General features: G+C 33.5%; 1 protein-coding gene across 12 annotated transcripts in view; it reads left to right on the plus strand.

Moving 5' to 3' along the window:
* Positions 1-22,365, plus strand: part of LOC117125542 (CUGBP Elav-like family member 2) — a 93,782-nt gene that overhangs the window by 49,408 nt on the left and 22,009 nt on the right. For all 12 annotated transcript variants that reach the window (XM_033272066.1, XM_033272067.1, XM_033272074.1 and 9 more), the window contains exons 5-10: positions 23-154; positions 9,134-9,213; positions 13,592-13,735; positions 17,682-17,745; positions 20,225-20,398; positions 21,962-22,039. In XM_033272066.1, coding sequence (XP_033127957.1) covers positions 23-154; positions 9,134-9,213; positions 13,592-13,735; positions 17,682-17,745; positions 20,225-20,398; positions 21,962-22,039 — 672 coding nt within the window. The remainder of the gene's footprint in view (positions 1-22; positions 155-9,133; positions 9,214-13,591; positions 13,736-17,681; positions 17,746-20,224; positions 20,399-21,961; positions 22,040-22,365) is intronic.

Genomic DNA, 22,365 nt, shown 5'->3' on the forward strand with positions numbered 1-22,365 from the left:
CATGCAATATTTTGCTTTTTAGCTGAAGAACGAAAGATATTCATTGGTATGATTGCAAAGAAGAATGATGAGAATGATATACGATTAATGTTTGCACCCTTCGGTACAATAGAAGACTGTACAGTGCTACGGGAAAATGGAGGCAACAGTAAAGGTACATTCATGTTTTCTATAAAATTAAATTCTGGATCAAAAGTGATAAAAAAATTGTTCGAGAAACTAATGTTTCTTTTCAGCCTTTGAGCAAAATTTCCTTCTGAGTTTGGTACTACCTGCAGCCGTAATGTAATTCAGGGACCAAAGACTTCTCGGGTATGAACTTCAAAATATTGACCCAGTGTACACAACTGGCTTGTGTGAATCCACCATATTCTTTGAGAAAGAAGAGCAGGGGTTATCCAGGTTTTATGTTCCATCCAGTCTACAGCAACTGAAAGAATGGGACATGAACCGTAGGGTAGAAGAAAAATTGTCCATGCCTATGGTCAATACAGCACAGTAAAACTGCTAGTCGTTTTAACTTCGATAACAAGTTTATATAATAATACTCAATTAGGGTAGGTTGGTATTGGTGAGTGTCTGTATTGTTAGTGGCTTAATTTCATTGATGGAACTATATATATATATATATATATATATATATATAAATTCACAAATAGATTTGTTCATGGATTTTTCTTAAGTTATGAATTAAATGGCAAATAAGTGATTAAGAAGAGAACATTTCTGCCATTCAGGAGAATGTCTTGGCACCCCACATCACGTAACTTATGTCAGCCCTAATTCACTTAATTGTTTTTTAACCGATTTGACTTTCCTAAACATCAATTGATATTGAATAATTTAAAATAGATACTAAAGTATTTTCTAGAATCTTCGGTGGATATACGAGAGCATTATGATGCACAATTTTTTCTCATACTGTACAACTAAATCTAGAAATTCCAGAAATCTTGCAAGATGTACAGTATGCTCATCAAAATTCTTAATAGAATGTCATCAACTTTTTTCCGTAATCCTAGAAGGATGGTAGATTGTGCATCATTAAACATTTTTGTTTTTCGTGGTCATACTAATTACATCAGTAATTAGTAGCATAGCAGCATTAGCAGTAGTGTCATCATCTAACCACTCACAAGGTTGCGTACTAAGCCACACAAGTCGTATAGAAATTTAGAATGACAGTTTTATTTTTGAAATATTGTAGTTTTAATAGTTACAGCCTTAAATATGGAAATAATTTAAGAGGATAAAATATACTAGGTATATCATATTTTGTAATTTCATTAGACAAATTTTGCCAAAAAGATATCAAGCTTTTAAACACAAGTATTTAATGTTGATGTGCTGATGAAGCTTTTAAAAATTACATTCATTCATTCATTCTTTTATTTATTCATTTTTATACTGAGTAAAGCTAAGGTGACATACACGAGATGGTGTATAATTCTTAGCCAGAATCTCATGATTCAAATAATATTTGTGGTTGCAACCACTTTAAAGCCATTTTGGCCTACTTTTAGGGCCGCTAATTTAAGGGGTTTATATTAAAATAATTTTAGGAACTATTGGATTTTACTAGATTATCTTTAGTTCTTATTTCTATTTTACATCTGAGGTTAAAGACTAACCCCCAAAAGCAAGCCCATGGATCTGTGTTGACTGTCTCATGTAATCAATACAAAAATGCCTTAAGAGCTATTTTCATTTTCATTCATTTGTTAAACTAAATAAGTTGTTAATTTTGCTTCTGATTGGTGGATAGCTAATAAAGTTGAGGCTCATTTAGTATAAGGGAGTTTATAAATATTCCTATAGATTCATTTTGAATTAGAAGGAAATATATATCGGGGTGTTTTTTTTAAATCGTTTGAAATAAAGGGTAAAAATGTTAAAGGTTATTCATTTACCAGTCTCAAGTGAGCAGATGTAACTGGAAAAAAAAAAAAGAAAGAAAATCCAAGCCAGCACCCATGCCTCCAAAACCATCGTATTCAATTCCAATGCCTATTCAGGGACATACAGTAGCTTTCAAATATCATCAGCATCCCTCGACCACACCACAGCGTTCAATCAGCCATTGCTAGCGCCAACTCCTCTGGTCTATTACCAGTATCAGCGTCAGGATAAGTTAGTGGTCTATGCCCTCTCCTTGAACATGGCAATTTCCATAGTAGAACATCAGAAATCATCTTTTTAATATGATTATGATGCAACCCATATGAAGTAAAGTGCTAATGGTTTTTGAATAGAAAATATAAATGTTCTTTGTTATATTATAACTGGTAAAATTTCATACTATATGTGAATATAAATTTTTTTTTTAAAATATTGATTGTCTTCAAATATTTAAAGTGTTGAAACATTAAAATATGGTTTCTAGGAATCATGGACAGTGTGAAAATTGAGATCGAAATGGATTTCTTATCCCTGGTAATTACTATAAAGATCTCCAAAAGGTCTCCAATATATAAATTCAAGCAGTAGAAATTTCAGCTTGATTTTGTTTGTTTATGCTTGTTTAAAATGAGCATTCAGAGATTTGTGATAATGATTTTCTCTATGTGAGAAGTAAAAAGGACACAAACACAGCTAAAAACTATACTACAAAATATTGTTCTTAAACCACTGAACATGGAATTGTTTTCATGCCAAAGAACGATTCTTTACCTCGATAAAACAATTTTTAGTAATGGGCCCTGGTAGCTACTGCCACAGGTAAATGTTGTTTTGAGGAATCGTTAACGTAAACTGTTTATTAACTAGTAGAAACACCCAGAGACAAGATTGAAATGGCTAATGACTAATTAAATTATGTAATTTCATTTGTAAGCTTTTTTTATCATAGCGTGATCCCTTAAGGAGTTGCAAGGAGGCACTGTCTGTTGTAGATAATTGAATGAACATAAACTAATTAATTAATAAGCTATTAGATGTTTCCTTAAATTAATTAAACTAAATAAAAATTGTCGTTATTGAATTAAAACAGTATCTAAATTGATATTTTGAAGATGTCTATTTAAAAATGTTTTATTAGGTTGTGTTTTATGTATTCATCTGACATACTTTTCCATATGAACGTATTAACCTTTTCCCACCCTACTTATTTATAATTTCCTTTTCTAAATTTAGTGTTTGTCATTCCTGGATGTTGTTTGTCCTTCGAAAAGTGTCTCCTCACTTCACTAATGGCAAGTTAATGCATCCCCAAATGGCAGGATTAGAGCCCCAGCCTCCACCTTCCTCTCCTTAGCGGCAACACTAGACCAAGATTTGACTGTCAAAGTACTATCTTCACTAACAATAAATTAAGGCACAGAATCGCAGTTGACATAATCCCAGGATTTATAGCATCCTCAAGCATATCCACAAAATCAAATTGTATCGTAACAAAATAAATGCCAATGATTGAGTCTTCTAATTTTCCATACAGGAAATTGAACATTCTAGGCATTGACAAATTAGTGGCTTGATTACATTATAGAATAAAAAGGGAGAATATAATCATGGATGGATTATATCCGAAATAACGGTAGAGTGGTCAATCTGGGCAGAGTAGGTGACAGAAGAGAGTTGAGAGCGGTGCCAAGATAACTCAACCCCAGGGACAAATGAAATGATATGTAGGGACCCTCAGCAGCTGCTGTGCGATCCCTGGTGGTCGATTTGGCAGTGCAAAGGGAAGAAATCTTTCACTGTCTTTATCATGTTGTAAACATGACCAATGGATTGAACTTCTTTTCCAAACGCCTTGCTGTACAGTAAGTACACTTTCGTTGGTAGTTCATTGTTCTGGTTAGGTTTATTACATAATATAGTGATTATAGCAGAAATAGAAGAAAAGATTGAACTAGTAAGAAATGAATACAGCAAACTTGATTTTATTAAGGAAAATATACATCATTACTTTGTAAAACGTGCGCAATCAGACTTTTTAAGGTATTAATTGGTTGATGATGACATCATCAGAAGCAAAGACCTTTCGTAAAATTGATTATTCGTAAAATGGACGTTTTAATGTACTTCAAAAAAACACTTGGCTTGATGGAATACCAGTGACTTGAAGATCTCCTTGATTCATGACACACATTGGTTGCAGTCTTTTTAAACCTACTGCACTGGTGCTTATAGCTAATGTATGTAAACATATGGCGATGCAAAATGTGTGGAAATTGTAGAGTACTGTAACTGTTGGTGGAAGATTATGCAGATTATTTAGTGTTAAAGAATGCAGCAGTGTGTGTGTGGCAATGTACGGTACATGCATGCAATAGTTGTGGTATGTATGTGTGATATTAATAAATCGATGCATCAATAATGAAATTTCATTATAAGTTCCTGTCCTTGTGGAACACTCGACTTGGATGCATAAGTAGGCCTAAATGACAGAAAATATCTGCATTCGTAATGATATCTATCACATCAATAATGGGTCCTGCTAGAGAATGGTAATAGTTGTACTTGTCAGGTGGTGCTAAAAACTTCAACTATATAATAATATAGTAATAGTAGTGTATACACTGCAAAAGGTAATGTGTTTACCAAATTTATGTAGCATGTTGCATCGTTATGATCACATACCGTACTTAGCTCATAGAGAATCTTTGAATACAAAGTGTTGCTTTAGATAATGATCTTTGCTAACAGTAAAATTAAACATGCTATAATGCTTTTAAAGTCCGCCTTCCTTTTGATCTTGACTGTATTGTGTGTATGAGGCAGATAATATTAGTGTTTCACATGGACTATTAAGGATTCTTGAATGCTATAGCATTATCATGTGCCCCGAGAAGTGCAAATCAACACGGTGTGAATCAGCCGCACACTTGCCAATGACACGAATATGAACACTGATGTAATTTAAAGAAACACCATGTCTTGCATAGCAATTATATCTGATTAAGAAACTTTCAATGTAAACTACATTAGTAAATCTTAATTTTTATTCCCATATGAACCGTTTTCGCACCTGTTAATTTTTTTTTTTTAAAGGGGCAATTCATATTAACGAGACTGCAGCTGAGCAGCACGATTCCGTTTCACTAGCCGTGTAAAATGAATTTCACGGCTGGGAAAATTATTACTGGTGCAGAATGCGATTGAATTATCATTGATGTATCTGACCCTCCCAAGGCCAGTAATCAAAATGAACACAAAATATCTCGGCTGTGTAAGGAGGTACTAAAGAAGTTTATAAAGAAAAATTTAAAATGGATTTATTCTAGTTGAATAAACATGCTGATTGTATGTCATATTCAATAATTGATTTATGTATTTTGTGTTGATGATGCATGAAAAATAATGATTATATTTAGCTTTTTTGTGAGAAGGTGCAAGTAATATAATGCTATAATATTTAATACTTATAATTATATATCTTGTAATATTTTAAAGTAGATATAGCTGAAATATAATCAGATTAAATAAGAATATGGTTTAAAAATATATATTAACATATTGAAACTATGAAAAAAAAAACCCCAAACATTATGAAAAATATAAAAGAACCAGGTTTTGTGCTGTAATATAAAAAGTACTTTCATTTGATCATCTCGGGCCATAATTTTTTCATCGATAATAAAAAGACCAGTCATTTAAAATGTCAATTTTAAAAAAATCACATTTTGTGTTAGGAAATGAGTAAGTATTAAAAACTACAAAACCAGAAGGGTTTACCATATCCAGTATTTGGAAAATTTATTATGTATTAGCATGCAGTCAAGCAATAAGCATCAAATCGATAATAACAACATAAAACATTGTCTCATGTTTTTATATTTTTCACTTCTGCATATAAAATATATAAAACAGAAATAACAATTGGCCATATTAGATTGATAGCCAAAGAAAGGAAATGCAATTGCATTGTACAGTATTGCACTGTCACTGCATTTTATATTAAAGCCAGAATTTTGAAATATTGTTTTAATTCTTTAGCATCTATAGATTATATACTTGCAATTAGTATTATGCACTAGTGGAAATTATCCGAATTTTAGATTAATGCATGAAAAAATGTCAATCTATAAACCAAAGTATAATATTTTCCTGTAATGTATAGATAAGCAACTATACTAATTGGTTTATAAGTCAGTCACCATCTTTTAATGTTTGTTTTGTAAATTATATTTGTTGCAGCCGTCAGTAACATATGCAGATTGTTGCAGCAGTACATGCCAACACTACATTTGAAACATTTGTCATTTGTAAAAACTTGTCTTAAGCTTTTGAGAAAATACAATAATCACCTTTTTTGTAGTTTGTGTGATGATTTCATCTACTGTAGGCTTTGGCCTCGGCTTGACCTTTCACACACGAATCAAAAGAAGCCAAGCAAACCATTCACTAATAAAAAAAATTAGTGCATGGTTTAAGATAGGAAAATAATGTTGGCCTTAAACTAATTATATCCTGATTGACTTGTTATAATTGGTGATATTGCTTATCACTCAGTAAGATTGCACAGTGAACCTGATGTAAAACTATGTACTCGTAATATTGCACTATTAAATAGTCAGATATAAGTAGACTATGCATATATACTTAGTAGTAAACTATGCACTTGTAATTTAGTAATATTGCACTATAGCAGTCAGGTATCAGTAGACTATGCACAGATACTTAGTAATATTGCACTGTAAACCTCTGGTAACAGTAAACTATGTACTCTTACTTTTAATAGTAATATTGCATTTTCTCAGTCAGGATCAGTAGACTTTTTACACATATTTAGCAATGCTGCACCATAACTATGTAATTGTACTTTAGTAATATTGCACTATAACAGTGTCAGGTATCAGTAGACTATGTCCTTATTACTCAGTAGCGTTGTGCTGTATCCCTCTGGTATTGGCAAACTACAGATTTACTCATAACTCATCAAGTAATATTGTACTATACATGACTTAAATAACTTCAGATAGATGGTCGCATAACTTGATCTTGCTTGGGGATCGTACACTGCATCAATATACATACAGGAGCTGTCACACTGAAATCCTCCCATCTGTTTTGCCGTAGTCAGATCGTTATTTTTCTATCCCCTTGCCTTGCAAATTATCCATCATCTCATTTCTCATTCGACTGGGTTATTAGATTTCTTGTCCAATTTATCATTAAGTGGTGTCATTGACACATCAATTATAGTCTTCTTGTTAGAATTGTCTAATAAGGTTTTTCCTCTTCTTGGGATATTTTATTCTGAGGTGTATTTCAAGCAGTAAGTCTCTAGTGTTCCAGAAAAAAGTGACCAGATATTATAAAATTTCAAAATAGTCCAATATTACATTTTTTAAGGCCGAATCATTTAAGAACTTAAATTATAGTTTGATTAGTGTTCCAAGACAAAATGAGCACTGCTCAAAATGAAGGATTGTCTACTTGGTATTGTTTTGCCAATTTACCAAACATTATAACTGTACATTAGTATAAAGTTTGATTTAACTTATTCAACGACTTTAGTGCTGTAGTATAATCAAAATAACATCTAAAACATTGAGTGTAATGATAGTTATTGTTCAGCAAATATGGTTTACTGTCTCTAGCAGGAGTATGGTTCCTTCATTTAGATACACCACTGGTTTTTGCCAGCATATTTAATGTTTAAGAATCTTTTGTTGATTACTTGAATTCTTGCATTGCTAAGCTCTTAAGTACACTATGTAAGTAATAAAGGATGAAAGATGTATTTTATTTTGTTAATGGGCATGGTTGAGTTACCCTGATACTTTCTTCGTTCTCAAGGAGTGGGTGAACTATTTGATTAGTAGAGCCAAATAATATAATTATTGCTATTTCAATTGGTGGTCAGGAATAAAAACGTTATTCCCAATAAAAATAAAGCTCCACCCTCTTTCATAGCCACCAAAATGTCTTCCGGTCAGTACTCCATGGGAAAGATTTATTTCAACACAAAGCCCATTCAACTAAAAGCCTATTCTACCATGTAAACAACACAATCAAGCAAAGCAATACAAATAATTTAACTGAAACTAATTTAGGTATTCAAAACCAAAGAAAATATAAATCAGAAATATAATTAGAAAGAAGGCAAGTCTGCGAAATGGAAATAACGCAGAAATTCCATTCACTGTCTCCAATTCATATCTATCTGCCTTCCCGCCAATATAAGCAATGTAGCCCTTTACGACGTCAAATTCTAACATGTAATGTTATGTGATTGGACACACTGAAAATCTTTCATATTTGATAGGTAAAATTGCAATAAGTTTGCAGAAGTGTATATATTAGAAGTAATATTAGGATTTATAAACCCATAAATTGTAATGGGATAAAATGAGAATATATTGTAAATATTTTACAACCATAAATGATGATAGCTTTGTGGATCAACATTTGTACTGTAATGGGTTTTGACAGATTCAGATCAGATAATCCTTATTAATCCTGCATCTTATGCGCAGTATCCTTGAAGAGGGTCAAAGTTTAATGGATATCATCAGTCATCAGAAAGTTACTGCTGACGATATTAGAATTTGAAATTCTGTCCGAGTGATGTTGGATTTAAATTTCATCTAGAGGGAGCTGTAGTAATTGCCATGCAGTTTGATGTATGTTAGCGATGATAGTGATGGACTCGCAAATTTATTAGTAGCACATCCCATTACAATATTCTGATAGTCGCTAGATATGTAAAATTGTCAATAATACGAAAAAAAAAGAATCTGCTCAGGATTTTTATATTTCAACTGGTGTAAATGGATAAATGATGTCGGATGATGTTATACAGGCATAAGCTGATGATTGATGGAATTTATTTGATACTCTCTTAAAAAACACTATAAACACACATAAGTATCTAGATAGCCCATTAAGCTAGCACTTGGCTGGCTTATTTTTGATGGGTTCCGATCTTGAATATCTTCAATGAAAGAAATTTTCTGCTGTATATAGACAAGCAATTCCACAGCTTAAGACCTGCACAGTTAAATTCTCAGTCTTCGTAGATTCAGAGGTGCAGGTTGGAACATAAAATATATTTTTTTGATGCAAGAACTTGGTGATGATTGCATTTTTTGTAAATGCGTAGATTAGAAAAATTTGATGAAAAACTTATATACTAGTACATGTTATTCTAATTGTTTGCTTAATTTGTTTTTTGTTTTTTTTGTAGGTTGTGCCTTTGTAACCTTTAGTACGCGGCAAAGTGCCTCTAATGCAATTAACAGTATGCACCATTCAACAACGATGGAGGTAAGTTTGACACCGTTCTAATTCTAATAAGAAATTCTGGAACTGTACAGTAGTTCATGACAGTCGCACTCTGTCCTGGTCAACATTGCAACTATTGTGGCAGGCCCGCCATTATTCCTGCCATGCTAAATAGCCCCTGTGCTATGGAGTCCCGGTGCAACAACGCACTCATTCATCTAATCATGGCGTAGCCAAGCATCGTTTGCGACATAAAAATAACTTGGAATCTATTCAATGTTAAATGAGGATTAACAGAGGCACACTGGCATTCCCCTTATTTTTTTAGTAAGGCTATTTGTGCCTTATATAATTAAAGTACTTAATATCCAATAAACAAATGAAGCATATTCCTGTGAACACAGGAAAATTTAAAATGAATTCAGGAGGTGGTTATGTTTAAAGTTGTAACTAAAGTAGAGTTTCGAACGTCAATTCATTATCTCATAGAATTGCAGTAGAATCAGTGGCGGTGCCTTAAGTCCCCCACCGGACAGGTCAACCATATTTGTCGGACAGAACTGGTCAGGCAGTCAGACCATAAAAAATATATAAATAGGCCCACACCAAGCCAACATGTCAGTTACAGTCTGTGAGTGCCATTTCTGGCCATTCAGAGGTTGCTATTCTTAAAAAAAATCTCATTTGGGATGGGGAACTCTATTCAACCCCTTCCCCTAGCTCGGGTCTACAAGCTCAAATTGCCCCTGTCGGACAGCTTATCCCCCCCCCCCAGAAAATTTATCCTAGATCTGCCACTGAGTAGAATAGGAGAAAGTATGGTTTCCACTGGTAACATAAGTCTAGGGAACATGCTGTCTGGTGCTATCAATATCAACATTATGTTTCCACCTAACAAGTCCATACCTTTAAAACACTAAAAACATTATTTTCAATGATTTTGGTTATCCATTTGCTCTTCCATTGCACAAAGCGAACTTAATTAGCCGCTGCGCATTGAATGTCTGTGAGGTCGTGTTCAGCGATGCTGTATAATGATGAATTGCAGTGACTGAGGCGTGATGTGACGAGGCAGCAAACAGTTAGATGCCTTGTATTCGTCCGTTAACTTTATTATCCTTATGTAATGTTCAAATATGTAAATTGGTAGTTTGACATATTTGAGACGACAAATCCTCCTAGCTTAGTATTATGTTAGACATGAGCTACAGACAAGGAATGTAATTGATCATAAGCCAGATAAGTGTTGATGAAAAGTAACCACTATCTCAATTACTTCATGCTCAGCTACCTTAGCTTATGAAACTATACAACAACTTGCTGCTGAACCAACAACCCATTCACATTTCAACAGACAACTTTACCCTTCCAGTGTAAAAGTAACAGAGATCATGATAAAAAAAAGTCTCATACTAATAATGTACAGTGTACAACACTCTATTTTTCTGGGACAGCCATTACGCTATTTTTTAAGATCAGAGCACTTGTTACTCGTATTAAATTATTTTATTTCAAATCTTACCCAACAGAAAAGATTCAGAATAAGATATAAATATTAAAGCTAAAAAGAAAAAAATCAGAAAGAAAAAACAACACAAACAACAACAACAGGCAAAAGAACCCAAAGAAACAACAATAATACAATCATTAATAAAAAATGTCAATAAAAAAGCAAAGCAATAATGATAAGATTAAAAGCCCGGAACATAAAAACCTAAGAAATATTGTGAAGAACTTTCCAAATTTTATGGTTAAAAATAGAAATTGTCGGAAAATATATCAATTGAGGTGTCTTCAGAGGATACAGTATTGTAAAGCTTTGGAATAATACAAATAAAACGGTCTTAGTGGAGGAAAACTCTGCCAAAAGGCACAAGGAAAAGATTAGAAAAGGAAAATGAAGGCAATGAGACGTAACAAGAGGGGATGCAAATGCTTTATACACGCAGCTAGTTAGCTAGTAATATGCAAATATAACATGAACACCTGGGAAGGAAGGTGCAATATCACGTTCTGTTGCCTAGCATACGTCTGTACTGTAGCGTGGGGGGGGGGGGGAATGGTAAGCATACGTTGTTTAGCCAACAATATGCAAATGTTACATGAAAACCTGGGAAGGGTGGCACATCACGTTCTGTTGCCTAGCCTACTGATCTACCGTGTAGCGGGGGACGGTGAGGCTATTAATTAGTAAGGCTTGGCCTAAGTAGACAGTGCAATTATATGTTATAGAAAGTACACTTTCGAAAGAAATAAAATTAAAATAAGAAAAAAAATTAAATAAGAAAAATTCAGTTGCAGACGTACCTTGTTTAAGTATTAAACAATGCTAACAATGTGGCTCTTGTAGCCCTAGCTAGACAAGGCATCCATGTGCAAAAAAGTGGTGTTTATCCATGAAAAAAGCACACCAGGAAAGTTTGCCTTACTTACGTATGCATGTTAACTATATTGTGAGTGTGACGTCACCAAAAAATAAAAATTTTCTATTATAACAAAAATATTAATAACTACAAGGTTTGTGGGCATAAATTCCATAATACGAATTAAGGGTAGCACCATCTCCTTGCCATACAAATTACAGCTCCCACTGACGTCTCAGTCGAGAAATAGGGTAGCTGAAGTTTTTCTCACAAATCTGACTACAAAACCAAATTTTACGTTCCACTTCTGACTTTGATGAGTTTAAATAATGTTCATCTGAGAATATAAAAGTTCTCTTGGAAAGCACAAAACTATTTATTCAGAATAAAATATAACAGTTTTGTTTTTTGGCTGACAACACCCTGAAAAATTTAATGAAATAGTTACACTTCATTTGCTACATAAGTAAATTGTTGCCTTTTTTTTTTATCTTTCGTAGAAGTAAATTTTACCTGATTATTTGAAGTGATACGTAATATTATATGGCATAACTGAGCAACTTAACAAGCTCCCATGTCATTTCATACTCTTAAAACAAACTTTACATCAAGGCGCTACTAAATTTCCATGAACACAAGCAGATTATTAAAGTGCAGCCTGGCACAGGTTAAATTGCAGACTTAGTAGCTGTGTGAGCTGCTAAGTGGTTGCTATGAAAATGTGAGTGAAAGAAATCATGTTTTCATCACTGATAGGCCAATTATAGATCTGTGGAATATGAAATTGTTTTACTGTTAGTTGTGGTAAGACTGATTGTACTAAGCTGGTTTCAGTTGAATTATTTTGAAGATCCTATCTTGCAAGTTGAATTACTCTGTTTCACTGTATATAGCACAACTAAATATAGTCAGACTTGTTTAGTTTCAACACAAGTAATGTTTTCAAATTGTTGGTCGAAATATTATATTTTTGGCTTACTGTATACTCCTTGTGTTTTTGATACAATATTTTAATTTGCTAACTAAATTAACAAACTCTGATGTTTAGCCCTCATAGAATTCTGTTTAAATTATGTTTTATTAAAGCATAATCAGAGTGTGCATTATTTATAGTATCTACTTATATAGCTATGTTCATAAAATATGTATTTATGGCAAAATGAAAAGTAATAAATTCACAAAATATGGCAAGCCTGTTTGATTTTCGAGTAATTATTATTGAATGCTAGCTTGTTAAGGAGAGGATAATCACTATTTTGAAAGAACAGTACACCGTTGTCATGCATTCATAGTGCCATTTGAAATGTTAATGCATCTCAAGGTATTAATTACCAGATTTGGCATGGTATTTCAGATCTTTATGAGCTATAAAGTATTAAAATATTAATCATAAAACAAGACATAACACATAGTAGTCTGCGGCTATCACACTAACAGCATTCACTCTAAAAGTAAAATGCTACAAGTTTTGTTTACAGCTCAATCTAGGCAATGATTCATGCTAAGATGCACTTTAAACTTTTATTTTTCTCCAAATCATGATTGTAACTTTTTACCAATTATAATCATAATAAACTCATCATTTAATGGTCTTTTTAAACTCATAAAGGTAAATCTCAATATCAAACAGTCCTAGTTTAATAACAAAAAACATATGCTGATGAGTGCAATTTCAAATTCCACAACCTTACAGTAATTACAGTCTTGGCTGTCTCAAAATGTAATCTGCTTTTTATATTAAAAATGGTAGTGTTCATAGTTCTAGTTAGCATTATATAGGCTTGTGGAAGGTTTTAAAAAATTTGTTTAATTTCAAAATTCAACCATTACCCTAAAATGTCATTTTAGTGGTTAAATTACTGTACATGAAATTATTTTATTTGTAACTATATAAATTTTATTATTTATAATTAAACCATAAAGTATTGTAATTTATATAACACAATAATACATTTTTATAGCGCACACACAATACTTAATTTACCTAGCAGATATGTAATACATAAACTCAGTTTAAAATTTATATTTGTATAAAATATTTTTTTTGTTCTTCACAGGGCTGTTCAGCACCTTTAGTTGTAAAGTTTGCAGACACAACCAAAGAAAAAGAACAGAAGCGATGGCAAAAGATGGCACAAAATCTAATGAGTTCACAAGCCTTTGCAACGGCAATGATGGCTACACTCACTAATCAAAATTACGTAAGTATACTGGCATAATCTCAAAAACAATCGTAATAATTACGATTTATTTAGGACATATTTTAGGCCCAGTGTACACAATTTGGCTCATGTGCACTTTAAAGAACCCAGTATATCTTTCAAGATAAGTAAGGAGTCCACATCTCGGTATATATATATCCAGTTACTTTACATAGAGTACATTCTTTATTGACGCTATTTGATGCTTCCCTCTACAAGTCAGTGATGGCTATCTCAGCATGCATGTTCTATGTTCAGAAGGCATAGAAAAATGAGTGCTGCTCACTAAAATGAAATAGCCCACTGGGCTAGCTAATTGCAGTGTTGACTAGTCGACGTGCTGCCTTTACAGGCCATGTAAATTGCTCAACATTTAAATATAATACAGTTTGGGAATTTCTTAAATCAGAAACATAAAAACTACCCAATTAGAGTTTTTAATGAACCTGTAAACTTAGTTCTTAATTTTATTTGAATCAGAGAATAAAAAGATTCCAAAATATAAGTATCTTGCTTAGAAGTGGCTGTCTCATAAAATTTGTGTCAAATTGATATTATGTTGAATATATGCGTGGCGGGGTAATAGTGCTTATTAAATTAGGTTAGTTGGTTTTTTAGGAAATTTATTCACCAATCACTAACAGTAGGCCTATACCACCTAATTTTTCATTAGACTCCTGGGCAACAAAATTGGATTAGATAGCCCAGTACTAAATTTGAACTTTTGGCATCATTTTGGATTTATGTGAATATGTGCAAAACACACATTCATACAATTGTGTGCGTAGACACATCCCAACAGTTGCTTAACAAACACCTGAAAATATGGACCGCACTGAACATAGCCTACCTATCACTAACCAAATTCTCATCACTGCATGCCAGCCCTCCTGCCCTGTCTCATCAGTTATATTTTACTATGGTCATATACATGCACTGTTCATTCATATACATCATTAAAATTAAAGGCTGATTTTTTAAATCAAGACTTGACTTGTTCATTTTCTTAACCACTTAAAGATACTGTAAATTAACAGGCATTTCGTCTTTGAGGCATTTTCAATTGATGAACAAAGACACGCTTATTATCTACCAATGAGGATAAAATGTCCATGAGAACATGCAAACAAGCTAAATGAACACATGAGTATTTGATAATCATAACTGTCTCAAGTCAACAATCTAAAAACGCCTGATAACTAACTTGGTTGATGTTCTCTTCGCTTGACATTGAAGATTGCTATTATATTTTGAGCTGCTTTGTTCAATTTGTGTTGTGTTGTCACCCCTCAAAGTTGCACTTTGATTTTAACTGATTCAAACAACTCAATCTATTATTGCCAACAGACAATGTTTTACTCTCTTGAACTTGAAGTGATGCTTACAAAAAATTTGAGCCTGCCTAGACAAATGGAGGCAGTCAGCTCTTCTTGATTACAGCTCAAATGTAAGGTTGACTGCAAGAATAAGAATGCGTTACCTCTAAATTCTAACATCCCTCAGAATTAAATATATTGGATAATGTATCATTATTATACTCATTTGAAAGTAAATCTGTATTGTTTTATACTGTTGAAGAGTAGCTTATATTGATGTATATATTGTATATAACATTTAGAACTTCTCAATGACCATATTTCCAATTATATTATGGTAATATGTATGTACTGTACGTAAAATGTATTTACTATTGAATGGCTTGCCATATTTCTCAATAATAGCTATCTGTAGAACATTTCCAGATTTATGTCTGTACATGTAGAGAATCCACAATTGACAATTATATATTTAGAGATAGTAATTGCATATGATATGAAAACCAAATATATATAAAAGATCAAAAGATCAGGAGCTTGTCTTAATATATTTCAACTCCACATTTTATGAATAAAAGGAGATGGGGTCCTTCAATGCAAAGGTAATTACTCTGTGGTGTGTATATGAATTTAGAGCATATTCTACCTGGATTTAATTTTGAACTAATTTCTTTTGGTTATTAACTGGATACAATGATGACATGGATGATGAATTGTTGGCTTGATGTTACAACATGAAACATGAATGAGTTGTTGCTAGTGTATAATAGCAGGGGAAAGAAGTAGCCAGAAACGATGGCATTAAGAATAGTAGTTAGAGATGACTGCATGGGGAAGAGGGTTGTACTAAACCTTTACTGAATTTTTAGTTCCTATGCGTGGAACTATTGTAATCACTCTTAGTCACATTTCTTTTGTTTTTTATTGTGTTTAGTATGTGTGTTTAGTATGTGTGTAGACATTTATGCAAATGCGCATGCATCAAAGAAAAGTTTTCCAACATTTTATTTTACATCCCGATGCGAAGTTCAATGTGAAGTTTCTGCAGAGTTCAGTCAGGGCTCACGCTGACCGATCGGCAAGTCGGCATGCATGAAACTATTTTGGTTTTACGGCAAAAAAAAATCAACTGCTGTGGCATAGGTATTTTGAAGAAGGCCTAAAATAAAACAAAGGTTTTAATACTCGCTGAAATACATCGTTTTTTAATTTAGATCTCTATTTTTCACTAACTCCATGCGACGTTTTTTTCTGTTGTATGAGTAGTCCATAGATCTATTAAACAACAGAGTGTTGACAAGATGGTGCAGCAATGCAGAGTTATGCATGTGTACCAAGATGGCCGTCGTAGTAAAGCGACACCTTCAGGCTTAGTATACATATTATTACCATAAATAAGCCCTCTCTGACTGACTATTATTTCATTAATGATAATGAGTAACTGGTAATAACAAATTATTAAACTATTGTAGCCTAAACGAGGCCAAGTGGAGCATCTTATTCAAAAATAAAGTACCAAGGAATGAAAATTAAAATCGTGTACATTACACCCAAACACCGCAACGCTCGAGTTTCAAACATACGGGTAGCTAACTGTACTGAACCCTCTGAGTAAATTGAGGGCGCAATTGCAAACGATGGTGCTTAGCGAAATTTGATTGGCTAAATCTATGGCAGTCATCTTGGATGGTACCCACACAGTTGTGCGTATTTCGAACATCGAATACATTGCGGTTAGCGCTCTAGTATTCTTATTATCAAAGATACTAGAAATACCTCTATGGAGTAGTTATATGAAGGTACCATATCCCCGACAGTTGGCTATGCAGCAATGTACCCTTTGAATACAAATTGAAGACAAGTGAAGATATAAAGGCAGCCGACTGTCGGGTACATAACTTTCCACAAAAACATTAGGCCTAAGCTAGGCCTAGTTCAGTACAGTAGTTACTGCGATGCGAGGGTGGTAGATCGTTCAGTCAGTGATATCGTGTTATCGTCTAATACATTTTAATAATGTGTGTACAATTTAATCATGCACCGCGTGGGTCGCTTTCTTTGTTATGCGGTAGTAGTATACGTAGCAGAGTGACGGCAGTAATCTAAGCCTAGCCTAGAAAACTTAGGGTGACAGACGATTGAGCCCAACTGGTGTGGACGATCGGACCCAAGATAGCTTCAAATGAATTGTAGTCCTAGTAGGCCACTGCCACCACCCCCACTCCTGATATCGTTCCAAACTACTGTAAAATGAAATTACTGTATACCTAGCTAGGCCTAGGCACTATGCCTACGAAATTTTTTCGAAGAAATTTGCTACAAATATTACTGTAATTTCCCTGTCGAATTACATTAATAAAATCACTATTTTGGGCCATAAAGACTACCCTGTATTTTTCAACCCCCACACAAATTTGACCCAACATATATAGCTAACTTTGAATGATTTTACATAAGGATTTATCATTAATACCATTCAACTTACACTAGATGTGTATAAGAGACAGTATATATATAGGGCATATATACTTTTTAAGTCATGTATCATGCATAGGAACGTTGACGCCTGCAAGGCTCTGGTTATTATATTTCTATGTAATGTTTTATTTGAACCCTTTGTATCTTTGTAGGGAATGCCAGCAGGAGGAGCAGCTGGACCAACAAACACAAACCCAATTCAACAGCAACTAGCCAGTAAGATTACCAGTCCCAACAAACCAGGGGCCACATTTATCAAACTAGAAATCAGCTTAAATTCGTCTCAAGTCCATTTTTTTGCTTAAGTAAAATTCATCTATATTGCTTAGCTTAAAAATTGCTTAAAATTAGAAAGTCGATTGTATGTTGGCACCATCTAAGACGATTTTTAGGCCAAGATTTTGCTAAGACTGGGTAATAAATCAACTTATGATAATTATTAGGGACTTTTTTGACTTGAGACATTTGCTAAGCTGAGATTGATAAATCCTGGGCCTGGTCTTTATTTCCTGGTCTTTATTTTTTTATTTTTCTATTCTTTGTGATGGCTGTCTTTTTCCTACTTTTTTTCAATAGAGGGATTTAGCGATGGGCATCACATGACCTAACTTGGGTGTTGGACATAAACATTCCACTGACACAGCGGTGTTTTACATGGAGATTTCTATCGCGGCCGTCCCTTGTTTAATTTATTGGAAATTAATCTTAACAATTTTGCCTTAATGTTTTGCTAATGCTGTAAAGGATACTGGCCGTAAACATTTAGATTTTTCGACAAATGTTAGGCCTAGGCTTCTGCACATCTAGGATGTGCTGCAATGTTAGGGCCACATAAGTTTTATGACGGATCACTTAAATTTCAAAGCATACAATTTAAGGAGAATGCTAGGATAAGGAAATAAACACTGTTTTGAACAATTTATTGCCTTTCCTAGCAATTTAGTTCTCATGTTAACAGTGGGTGGTTGTTTTTGCAACCATAACATTATCTTTTCCTATGCTATCGCACTGTAATATTTTTCATGTATACCCTAGTTAGGTCACATGACCGCCTATAATCAGTCATTGCTAAATCCCACACTACACTAGGTGTGATGGTAAAGAGCTAATTGATTCAGATTAGGGGGAGTATTCCCTTGTTTTAAACGTGCGGCCTTGTGATCATTAGCGAGAAATACTCAATCCATTAGATCAGATGGTCAGCTGTTAATCCTATGTGCATAGTAATCACATTAATGACTTGTGTGTATTAACTTAGAAAAGAGTTATTCTTTTGCAGATATTGCATTACCAATTCATTTCCTTTCGTTTTTTCTGTGTGTGTTTTCACTGATTTGCAATTCCCTGGGTTGATGCCTAAATATATAAATCAAATATAATGTATTTAAATGTCAATAGGCTGTCAGTTGACACCATTTTGATATGTTTAAGCATTGAGTGAGTATTTGGGTGATTGATTGATGGGCCATTCTATCACTCAGTGTTTATGTGGCATGTACAGTATGTGTACAGAAATGAGATTATTCAAATGTTATTAAATCAATGCTCACTAAGAATTATTTTGCATACATTTGTACAACATGTCAGATAGGCAATAAATAGGAGTAAATGTTGGAGCACCCAATTCCAATCTGTGCATACATTCATATTTCTGTCTAATTCTTTCAACCTTTTTTTTTTGATAGCATAATGACATGTAATACACCTCATTCACTCGTGCATATTTACCTCATTCACACATGCATAGGAATCTCATCCACTTTATGTACATTTATCTGATTCACACAGGCTCATCTCATTCACATATGTACATTTTATCTGATTAAGACATACACAGGAATCTCATTCACACATGCACATACATTTCAATCACACATGCACATTCATGTCAATCACACAAGTACATTCATGTCATTCACTCATGCACAGGAATCTCATTCACACATGCACAGGAATCTCATTCACTCATGCACCGGAATCTCATTCACACATGCACAGGAATCTCATTCACTCATACACCGGAATCTCATTCACTCATGCACCGGAATCTCATTCACTCATGCACCGGAATCTCATTCACTCATACATCGGAATCTCATTCACACATGCACAGGAATCTCATTCACACATGCACAGGAATCTCATTCACTCATGCACCGGAATCTCATCCACACATTCACAGGTATCTCATCCAAATATGCACAGGAATCTTATTCACACATGCACAGGAATCTCATCCACACATGCACAGGTATCTCATCCACACATTCACAGGTATCTCATCCACACATGCACAGGAATCTTATTCACACATGCACAGGAATCTCATTCACACATGCACAGGAACATATTCACACATGCACAGGAACATATTCACAGGAATCTCAGAACAGTTCAGTTAATGCTAACTTTGAATGATTTTACATAAGGATTTATCATTAATACCATTCAACTTACACTCTTTAAACAGAGTGAATAAGTATTTTAAATATTGTGATTTTAACATTTTTCTTAATACTCGTGATCACATCTTTAATAATATAATCTGTTATCATCCATCCATGATTGTTTGAAAGCTAGGCCTTATTTGAAGATTAAGACCACTTTTGATAAGTACTGTTAGTTCATATTTTGTTGTAGGTTTGTTATTATACACGACAAATAATGAATCTGTCATATTTATATTCCTTCCCAGCGTTTCAGGCAATGCAACAAATTTCAGCACTAACAAGTGGCGGACAGGGTCCCATGACACCAACAGGGGCAGCTGCAGCGGCGGCGGCAGCAGCTGCAGCAGCACAACAGCTTCAAGCTTCGCAACAACTTCACGTTGCCCAAGCCCATAACAGTTTCTCTGGTTTATCTACAGGTGAGATTTAGTTTGGTGGGAATTGTTTGTGACCAGCTCTGGCAAAATCCGCCATTTGTTGCAATTTCTAATTTCCCACAGCATCCAAAATGATTGAGTATCAGAATTGTGAATATTGTCATGTTTTTGCATTTTATAAGGGAAGATAACATTTAACATTTCTGCAAAATATCAATCACTAAATCTAACCGAAAAGTTAAATAAACTATTGATTATGGAATCTTTGGAAGCTATTTTCTCAAAACCCAAATGGTTGATATCCAATTAATTAGATATTCAAAACTTAGCTAATACACAACTAATTTCTATCAAATAAACACTGTTTTAAAGAATTTATGCAAAATATAAAAACACTAAATTTTGAATTTTTCCTACAATGGTTGGTTTTGCCAGAGCCAGTCAAATTTGTGGAAATTTTGAAATAGCTTAGTGTATCTCTTTGAATGAGACATCAGAGAAATTGATGATAATGATGTACTAGTTGTCGCTTACAGGTAAGGTGGTGCACATGGAAAAAGATCAACGCCAAAAGGCTGGTTCAGTATGGTGTGATGAGGATCATGATTGCTGTAGGGGAAAATATGCACAAAAAAAGGGGCTACATTTATAGAATACTTTGATTATGCATGAGATTTGTCATTGGTGTTTTTTGATGCAGAGCTTAATATTGATGGTTGTTGTCTGCATTAAAGAGGCAAAAACATGCTTTATTGATCAATTGGTGCAAAAACAAATCTCTACAGAGAATTCACTTGACACTTCCAACGTGCATGAAGTACAAGAGAACGAAATGCATTATTAGTTGGCACATTTAAGAAACTGGCAATTTGCAAGCTAGAAGAAATTGAAATTATATTTTCGCCCGCGGGAAAGAACCATATTTTTACCAGGAGTTGAGCATTATGTTAAATTGAGCAATAGGTCTCCCCAATATCCTATCAAAACAGTGCATTCCATTTTCACAAATGTATTATAAGACTGGTGCAAGTATTCTTGGCATAAATAATCAACATTTGATAAATTTATATTAAACTGATATTGATGTCTATAGTACATGTTGCACAAAAATACAAAGATATTATATATATATCTTATTTTTATCAAGAGTAATGTTTATTATTCTACTTGGCAATGAAATTAATTTGACAACTTGCTAAATTCATTGCAAAAAAACTCCTTATTAGGTGAGATCAAATGAGTATACACACTTTACCTTATACATCATGCGGTAAAGTGAGAGTATGGTAGAGTAATAATCATAGTAATTCATAATTTTTTTTTTTTTTTTTTTTTTTTTTGTGGTTTTAAATAACACTTGTTTTAATACTTCTGACGCCTGTTGTGTCGCAGTGATGTTATATTGCCGTCACACACAAATCACAATAGTAAAGAATTTTTAATCAACTAATAGCAGTGTTATGGTTGTTGTCATGTTTTTATTACATGACTACCATAATAATAATATCCATATTTGACAATACAACGGCTTCTAATTGACCTTTCTTTGTTATGCTATCAATTGTCAATGTGATGAATTTTGTGCTTTATTGTTCCTCATTCCAGGATCGTCTCCAACAACATCTTTAAGCAACAGTTCAAATGCCACTAACGCACTCGGTCTCCAGGGATACGCATCACAAGGTCTGAATACATTTTTCTTTAAATACTTTTATTTACCGAAATAGGAATTTCCCTGTGATATATTTTTTGAAGTTTATTTTTCCTTTCTGTAGTATGCAAGATGATTTTTTTTTTATGTAATAAATATCAAAAAAAGCAATGAATTGTTTGATGTCGAGCTATTCATCTGTCAATAAAACACATCTCTTTCCCTCCCCTCCCTAGAAAAATAATAAATAAATATATACAATTTAAAAAATTAAAAAAATTATTTCTCTAAATTATTTGAAATAATGATTGTTTATCTATATTCTTCAGTGAACATTTTATTACTTTTTATTATGTAA

This window comes from Anneissia japonica, unplaced genomic scaffold, assembly GCF_011630105.1.
Source record: "Anneissia japonica isolate Jap-2015-1 unplaced genomic scaffold, ASM1163010v1 scaffold7731_len1735946_cov199, whole genome shotgun sequence".
In the NCBI taxonomy this organism is placed as follows: domain Eukaryota; kingdom Metazoa; phylum Echinodermata; class Crinoidea; order Comatulida; family Comatulidae; genus Anneissia; species Anneissia japonica.